This window comes from Nycticebus coucang, chromosome 10 (assembly GCF_027406575.1).
Source record: "Nycticebus coucang isolate mNycCou1 chromosome 10, mNycCou1.pri, whole genome shotgun sequence".
NCBI classification, from domain to species: Eukaryota; Metazoa; Chordata; class Mammalia; order Primates; family Lorisidae; genus Nycticebus; species Nycticebus coucang.
This window is the reverse complement of record NC_069789.1, coordinates 99,924,328-99,933,407: the sequence shown is the minus strand read 5'-3', so window position 1 is coordinate 99,933,407 and position 9,080 is coordinate 99,924,328. Positions and strand designations below refer to the sequence as shown.

At 37.7% G+C, this 9,080-nt stretch overlaps 1 protein-coding gene across 1 annotated transcript; it reads left to right on the top strand.

Annotated features, from left to right (window-relative positions):
• Positions 1 to 1,331: 1,331 nt before the first annotated feature.
• LOC128597718 (cytochrome c, somatic-like) lies at positions 1,332 to 1,911 on the top strand. The gene has a single exon (XM_053608294.1). It carries the CDS (start codon positions 1,350 to 1,352, stop codon positions 1,665 to 1,667), a length of 318 nt encoding a protein of 105 aa, XP_053464269.1. The 5' UTR covers positions 1,332 to 1,349; the 3' UTR covers positions 1,668 to 1,911.
• Positions 1,912 to 9,080: the final 7,169 nt, after the last annotated feature.

The window sequence follows — 9,080 nt, the reverse complement described above, 5'->3', positions numbered from 1 at the left end:
AAGATCCAGCAACAATAGAGTGATCCCGCTAGGGTCTAATCTTGGAGAGACTCCTTCCCAACTCTGAGGACAGCCAGAGGCAATGGTGAAAAACAATCATGAGGCGAAATCAACAGAAAAACTCTGGCAATATGAATAATCAGAGAAGATCAGCTCCCCCAAGGATCAATGGGGCAGACACAGCACAAGATCCCATGCACAAACAAATAGCCGAAATGTCAGAAAGTGAATTCAGAATCTGGGATCTGGATAGCAAATAAGATCAAATTAGAACTCCAAGCAGTAACCCAAAAGATATCTCAAGAATTCAACAAATTCAAAGACCAAATGACCACAGATTTTGACACTTTGAGACAAAAAGTTGCATCCCTCAAAGATCTGAGAAACACAGTAGAAACCCTCAGTAACAGAATGGAGCAAGCAGAAGAAAGGATTTCTGACATTGAAGACAAAGCTTTCACACACTCCCAAACTCTCAAAGAAGAAGAGAAATGGAGGGCAAAAACAGATCACTCTCTCAAGAGCTCTGGGATAATTTGAAGAAAACCAATGTTCGTCTTATAAGGATCCCTGAAAGCGACGAAGTGACTTCACAAGGCACAGAGTCTCTCCTCTATGAGATTATGAAGGAGAACTTTCCAGACATGCCAAGAGATTCTGAAATTCAGATAGCAGACAGTTTCAGAACTCCAGCACAACTCAACCCAAATAAGAAATCCCCCAGACACATCATAATCAATTTCACTAAAGTTAATATGAAGGACAAAATTCTGAAAGCTGCCAGATGAAAGAAAACCATCACCTACAAGGGCAAGAATATTAGAATAACTGCAGATGTCTCTGCTGAAACCTTTCAAGCTAGAAGAGGATGGTCATTGACTTTTAATCTCCTAAAACAAAATAACTTTCAACCCAGGATCCCGTACCCAGCTAAACTGAGTTTCATTTATGATGGAGAAATTAAATACTTCAATGACATTCACATGTTGAAGAAATTTGCCATAACTAAACCAGTTCTCCAGGATATTCTCAGACCTATCCTCCATAAAGACCAGCGTAATCCTCCACCACAAAAGTAAACCCACCCATAAAATTCTGATCAAATTCCAACTTCCACAGTCGCAAAAGGATTAAAAATGTCCACTGGACTCTCGAAAGGCTTATCAATATTCTCAATTGATGTGAATGGTTTAAATTGTCCTCTAAAGAGGCACAGGATGGCTGACTGAATACAAAAACTCGAGGTAGATATCTGCTGCATACAAGAATCGCATCTTGGTTAGACGGCAGGACGTCTGGCTTCCAGCTCATAACTTTAGTACCGTTAGCAACCAAAGAGAGAATTAAATATGGGTGATATTGAGAAAAGCAAGAAGATTTTTGTTCAGAAGTGTGCCCAGTGCCATAATGTGGAAAAAGGAGGCAAGCACAAGACTGGGCCAAATCTCCATGGTCTCTTTGGGAGGAAGACAGGTCAGGCTTCTGGCTTCTCTTACACTGACGCCAATAAGAACAAAGGCATAACCTGGGGAGAGGATACACTGATGGAGTATTTGGAGAATCCCAAGAAGTACATCCCTGGAACAAAAATGATCTTCGCTGGCATTAAGAAGAAGGGAGAAAGGGCAGACTTGATAGCTTATCTCAAAAAAGCTACAAATGAGTAATAGATGGCCATTGCCTTATTTATTACAAAAGAGAAATATCTCACAGCTTTTTTTTATGTGTACCATAATTTAATTGGTCTCATTTACCAGAATTCAGATCATGAATGAGTGACAGAATATTTTTGTTGGACAGTCCCGGTTTAACTAAGACTGGCTTGTGGTTAAATGAATATGATCAGTTTTTTGGATTTTGATAGTGATTCCAGTTCAGTAAATGCATCACTGTTTTCCATTTCTAAAGATATGTTCAGATTTAATTAGTGATGTTTACCTTTTCACAAAGATAGTAAATTGCCATCCCAAAGCCTATTGAAGATTGGATTTATATTAAGATTTATATAACTGATTATGTGAATATATTTAAATACTGGGGAAATCCCCTCACTGTCTCAGAACCAAGCAAGACTCATTGATGTTTTAATTGGTGTTCATTAGCCTGTTAAAGGTGAGGGCTGGAGAGAAGGTAGCAATGTTTACTTTGTACTTTTGATCTTTATCACGCCAATATAATTTCCCTGGGTCTACTAAAATGCTGCCTTTTATTTATTGAAAGGCATTTTAGTGTGGTTTACGTGTAATGTCAAATAAAAAATATTTAACATTAAAAAAAAAAGAATCGCATCTTACATTAAAAGACAAATATAGACTCAAGATGAAGGGATGGTCATCTATACTCCAGGCAAATGGAAAGCAGAAAAAAGCAGGCATTACTATCCTATTTGCAGATGCAATAGACTTTAAACCAACCGAAATAAGGAAGGATAAGGATGGACACTTCATATTTGTTAAAGGTAATACTCAATATGATGAGATCTCTATTATTAATATTTATGCACCCAACCAGAATGCACCTCAATTTATAAGAGAAACTCTAACAGACGTGAACAACTCGATTTCCTTCAGTTGCATAGTAGCTGGAGATTTTAACACCCCTTTAACAGTGCTGGATAGATCCTCCAAAAAGAAGCTAAGCAAAGAAATTTTAGATTTAAACTTAACCATTCAACATCTGGACTTAACAGACATCTACAGAACATTTCATCCCCCAAAAACTGAATACACATTCTTCTCATCAGCCCACGGAACATAATCCAAAATTGACCACATCCTAGGCCACAAATCTAACCTCAGCAAATTTTAAAAAACAGAAATTATTCCTTGCTTCTTCTCATACAATCATGGAATAAAAGTTGAACTCAATAACAACAGGAACCTGCATACCCATACAAAAACATGGAAGCTAAGCAACCTCATGCTGAAGGATAGATGGGTAATAGATGAGATTAAGAAGGAAATCACCAAATTTTTGGAACAAAACAACAATCAAGACATGAATTATCAGAACCTCTGGGATAATGCAAAGGCAATCCTAAGAGGGAAATTTATAGCACTGTAAGCCTTCTTTAAGACAACAGAAAGAGGGCGGCGCCTGTGGCTCAGCGGGTAGGGCGCCGGTCCCACATGCCGGAGGTGGCGGGTTCAAACCCAGCCCTGGCCAAATTAAAAAAAAAAAAAAAAAAAGACAACAGAAAGAGAGGAAGTTAACAACTTAATGGGACATCTCAAGCAACTGGAGAAGGAAGAATGCTCCAACCCCAAAACCAGCAGAAGAAAAGAAATAACCAAAATCAGAGCAGAACTAAATGAAATTGAAAACAAAAGAATTATACAACAGATCAATAAATCCAAAAGCTGGTTCTTTGAAAAGATCAATAAAATAGATAAACCTTTGGCCAACCTAACCAGGAAAAAAAGAGTAAAATCTCTAATTTTATCAATCAGAAATGGTAATGATGAAATAACAACAGACCCCTCAGAAATTCAAAAAATCCTTAACGAATACTACAAGAAACTCTACTCTCACAAATATGAAAATCTGAAAGAAATCGACCAATACCTGGAATTACGCCACCTACCAAGACTTAGCCAGAACGAAGTGCAAATGTTAAACAGGCCTATATCAAGTTCTGAAATAGCATCAACTATACAAAATCTCCCTAAAAAGAAAAGCCCAGGACCAGATGGCTTTATGTCAGAATTCTACCAAACATTTAAAGAAGAACTAGTACCTATACTACTAAACCTCTTCCAAAATATAGAAAAAGAAGGACTATTACCCAGCACATTCTACAAAGCAAACATCACCTTGATCCCCAAACCAGGGAAAGACCCAACAAGAAAAGAAAATTATAAACCAATATCACTAATGAATATTGATGCTAAAATATTCAATAAGATCCTAACAAACAGAATCCAACAACACATCAAAAAAATTATACACCACGACCAAGTGCAATTTATCCAAGGGTCTCAAGGCTGGTTCAATATACGTAAATCTATAAATGTAATTCAGCACATAAACAAACTAAAAAATATGGACCATATGATTCTTTCAATTGATGCAGAAAAAGCTTTTGATAATATCCAGCATCCCTTCATGATCAGAACACTTAAGAAAATTGGTATAGAAGGGACATTTCTTAAAGTGATAGAGGCCATCTACAGCAAACCCACAGCCGATATCATATTGAATGGAGTTAAATTGGAATCATTTCCACTTAGATCAGGAACCAGGCAACGTTGCCCATTGTCTCCATTGCTCTTTAACATTGTAATGGAAGTTTTAGCCACCGCAATTAGGGAAGAAAAGGTGATCAAGGTATCCACATAGGGTCGGAAGAGATCAAACTTTCACTCTTTGCATATGATATGATTGTATATCTGGAAAACACTAGGGATTCTACTACAAAACTTTCAGAAGTGATCAAGGAATACAGCAATGTCTCAGGCTACAAAATCAACACCCATAAATCTGTAGCCTTTATATATACCAACAATAACCAAGCTGAAAAAACAGTCAAGGATTCTATTCCTTTCACAGTAGTGCCAAAGAAGATGAAATATTTGGGAGTATACCTAACAAAGGATGTGAAAGATCTCTACAAAGAAAACTATGAAACTTTAAGAAAAGAAGTAACTGAAGATGTTAACAAATGAAAAAACATACCATGCTCATGGCTGGGAAGAATCAACATTGTTAAAATGTCTATACTACCCAAAGCAATATATAATTTTAATGCAATTCCTATTAAAGCTCCATTGTCATATTTTAAAGATCTTGAAAAAATAATACTTAGTTTTATATGGAATCAGAAAAAGCCTCGAATAGCCAAAATATTACTCAGTCATAAAAACAAAGCAGGAGGAATCACGCTACCAGACCTGAGACTGCACTATAAATCGATAGTGATCAAAACAGCATGATACTGGCACAAAAACAGAGAAGTAGATGTCTGGAACAGAATAGGGAACCAAGAGATGAATCCAGCTACTTACCATTATTTGCTCTTTGACAAGACAATTAAAAACATTCAGTGGGGAAAAGACTTCCTATTTAACAAATGGTGCTGGGAGAACTGGCTGGCAACCTGTATAAGATTGAGACTGGACCCACGCCTTTCACCATTAACTAAGATAGACTCTCACTGGATAAAAGATTTAAACTTAAGACATGAAACTCTAAAAATACTTGAAGAAAGTGCAGAGAAAACTCTTGAAGGAAGTGGCCTGGGTGAATATTTTATGAGGAGGACTCCCCAGGCAATTGAAGCAGTATCAAAAATACACTACTGGGACCTAATCAAACTAAAAAGCTTCTGCACAGCCAAGAACATAGTAAGTAAAGCAAGCAGATAGCCCTCAGAATGGGAGAAAATATTTGCAGGTTATACCTCCAATAAAGGTCTAATAACCAGAATCCACAGAGAACTCAAACGTATTAACAAGAAAAGAACACATGACCCCATCTCAGGGTGGGCAAGGGACTTGAAGAGAAACTTCTCTGAAGAAGACAGATGCGCGATCTACAAACACATGAAAAAAGCTCATCATCCTTAATCATCAGAAATGCAAATCAAAACTACATTGAGATATCACCTAACACCAGTAAGAGTAGCCCACATAACAAAATCCCAAAACCAGAGATGTTGGCGTGGATGTGGAGAAAAGGGCACACTTCTACACTGCTGGTGGGAATGCACACTAATACGTTCCTTCTGGAAGGATGTTTGGAGAATACTTAGAGACCTAAAAATAGACCTGCCATTCGATCCTATAATTCCTTTACTAGGTTTATACCCAGAAGACCAAAAATCACAATACAACAAAGACATCTGTACCAGACTGTTTATTACAGCCCAATTTATAATTGCTAAGTCATGGAAGAAACCCAAGTGCCCATCAACCCACAAATGGACTAGAAAATTGTGGTACATGTATACCATGGAATATTATGCAGCCTTAAAGAAAGATGGAGACTTTACCTCTTTCATGTTTACATGGATGGAGATGGAACATATTCTTCTTAGCAAAATATCTCAGGAATGGAAGAAAACATATCCAATGTACTCAGCTCTACTATGAAGCTAAATTATAGCTTTCACATGAAGGCTATTCCCAACTATAGCACAAGACTATGGGGAAAGGGCCAAGGAAGGAGAAGTGAGGGGGGAGGTCATGGTGGAGGGAGGGTAATGGGTGCGGCCACACCTACGGTGCATCTTACAATGGGAACAGGTGAAACTTACAAAATGCAGAATACAAATGCCTACATACAGTAACTAAGAAAATGCCATAAAGGCTACGTTGAACAGTTTGATGAGAATATTTCAGATTGTATATGAAACCAGCACATTGTACCCCTTGATTGCACTAATGTACACAGCTATGATTTAACAATAAAAAATAATAATAATAATAATAAATGTCTTAACATGGTAACTAGAAAATGCGGTGAAGGCTATGTTAACCAGTTTGATGTAAATATTTCAAATGGTATATAAAACCAGCACATTGTACCTCATGATTGCATTAATGTACACAGCTATGATTTAATAAAAAATAAATACACTAAATTATACAGGCATTAAAGAGTGCCTGGCTTGAGGTAATTGCTTGATATATGTTTCTTATTATTGTATCATATTTTAGAGGATTTTTGGAAGTCCACTATAGTTTAATTTTGTTTACGTATTAAAAAGAAATTTAGGGCACCATTGTTGAAGAATCATTGTGCCATGCATTTATGTAAACACTGACACAGATGGAAAGAAATTTAAGATGTGTTTCTTGACCACAGAGTGCAGTTGGAATGAGGGCAAAGTCAGAGAGATGGCAAGAAGAGACACATTGATAAGGAAATTGTTAAAATACTGTGAATTCATTTTGTTTTTCCTTATAGAAATAACAGACTGTTTTTTCTTCTACACTCACACCACTTTCAGTGCTTCTGTGGCCAGATCTGTGTATTTTCCCCTACATCAACCAATTCTTTGACACTAGCTGAAGATCCTATAATTTTATTTAGTCCTGACACTAACCAGGGCTAGGCAAGACCCTACAGGTTAAGGGCTCAGTCCCACACAATTGTTCCCCACTTCAGGTGCCATTTGCAAGTAGTAGGTCTCCAGGTTATTCACAATTTCTGTTTCACTTGGCTACAAATTCGAGGTTCCCACATCTTCTTCATGGGTCTGTTAATTTGCTAGAGTGGCTCACAGAACCCAGGAGAACAATTTACAAAATATTGCCAATTTACCATAAAGCATATTTTGAAGGATATTCATGAACAGCTAAATGAGTAGATAGTGGGCAAGTTTCAGAGCGCACCAAGCACAGGCAACTCTGTCTCCATGGCCTTGAGGTCCTCTATCCACCTGTCCCGTGATGTGTTCAGAAGCTCACTATACCCCTTACTTTTAGGATTTTCATGATGGCTTTATTATGTAGTCATTGTCAATTTCCAAATCCATTTTCAGTCCTCTCTCCCTGGAAGATGGAAAGTTTGTATGAAGGTTCCAACTTTCTAAGCATGGCTTTCTCTTTCTTGTACCAGCCTACATCCAGGAACCCATCAGGAGCCAGCTCATAAGAATATAGGACACTCCTATCATCCAAGGCATTTAGGAGCTCTGTGTTGGGGACCAGGGTCAGAGACCAAAATTTGGATCAAAAGATCTCCTAGTATCCTATTTATAAGGGTTTCAGGAACTCTGTGTCAGAAACTGAGATAGAAAACAGTATTCATTTTTCTTATTTTTTCACAGTTCTTTTTTTTTTTTTTTCTTTTAACAGGGTTTTGGTATGATGCCCAGGCTACAGTGCAGTGGCTATTCACAGGTGCGATCATAGCTCAGCAGAGTGCTGCAGCTGGAACATCTGGCCTCAAATGATCCTCCCACCTCAGCCTGAGCAGCTGGGACTACCAGCATGCACCTCTCTGCCCAGCTATCTTATCATTTTCTATATAATTTAGGGGATGAATGCATGAAAAACATTAATTTATGTTTTTGGATACACAATGCATAAAGATGTAATTTTGTGACATCAACAACTGAAAAGGGTGAAAACAGAACTGTCAAAGATCAGAATTTTATATGTTATTGAAATAAACCTGGCATAAGTTCAAATTAGAGTCTTGTAACTTTAGAATGTAAATTGTAATCCCCATGGGAACCACAAAGAAAATAATTTCCACTAAACTTCAAAAAGAGCTAACACCAATCCTTCTCAAAATTCTACAGAAAACTGAAGAGCAGGTAAAACTCTAACTCATTCTATGATGCCAGATTTCTCCTGGTACCAAAGCCAGACTAAGGCACTGGAAGAAAAGAAAGTTGTAGATCAATATAATTTATGAAAATTGATACAAAAATCCTCAAGAAAATTCTAGCAAACAAAAAGCATATTAAGTGGATTTTACATCATAACTAAGTGGGATTTATTTCTGGAATATAAAAATGGTTCAACAGACTTACACTGGGTCAGTGTAACTCAATGCATTAACAGAATGAAGGATGAAAGCCACATGATCATCTCAATTGATGTAGAACAAGCATTTGACAAAACACAACAATGTTTTTACAATAGAAACGCAATGATGAGCTCTGTGTTGGGGACCAGGATCAGAGACCAAAATTTGGATCAAAAGATCTCCTAGTGGGACTTTCTTTGATGAACAGAGAGCCACATTGGGGTGGGTAGCCAATCTGCTCTGGATTTCCATGTCAATGGCAAGTGCAATTTGCTTCTACCTTTGGTTAACTGTGGATTCATCTGCTGCCTCTCTCAGAAAGTCTGAGCCAGGCAAGGGAAGACACATATGGTGGAGGAGAGTTGATGAAAGAGTGGGGAGAAGGGGCCTGGGGCTGCTGCAGAGGCATGGCTATGGGGAACAAAGAGCCACTGTCATTATGAGTGGTTTCTCAATAATAACAGCAAATGTGGAGGGATTCTCACCCTCCCCAATATGGTGCCATCCCTAATGTCCAATTCCAAACATAGCAGAATAAAATAAATAACCACAACTAAATCAGAAATAAATGAAATTGGCTCTTTCGCGTCCTTGCTTCGAAG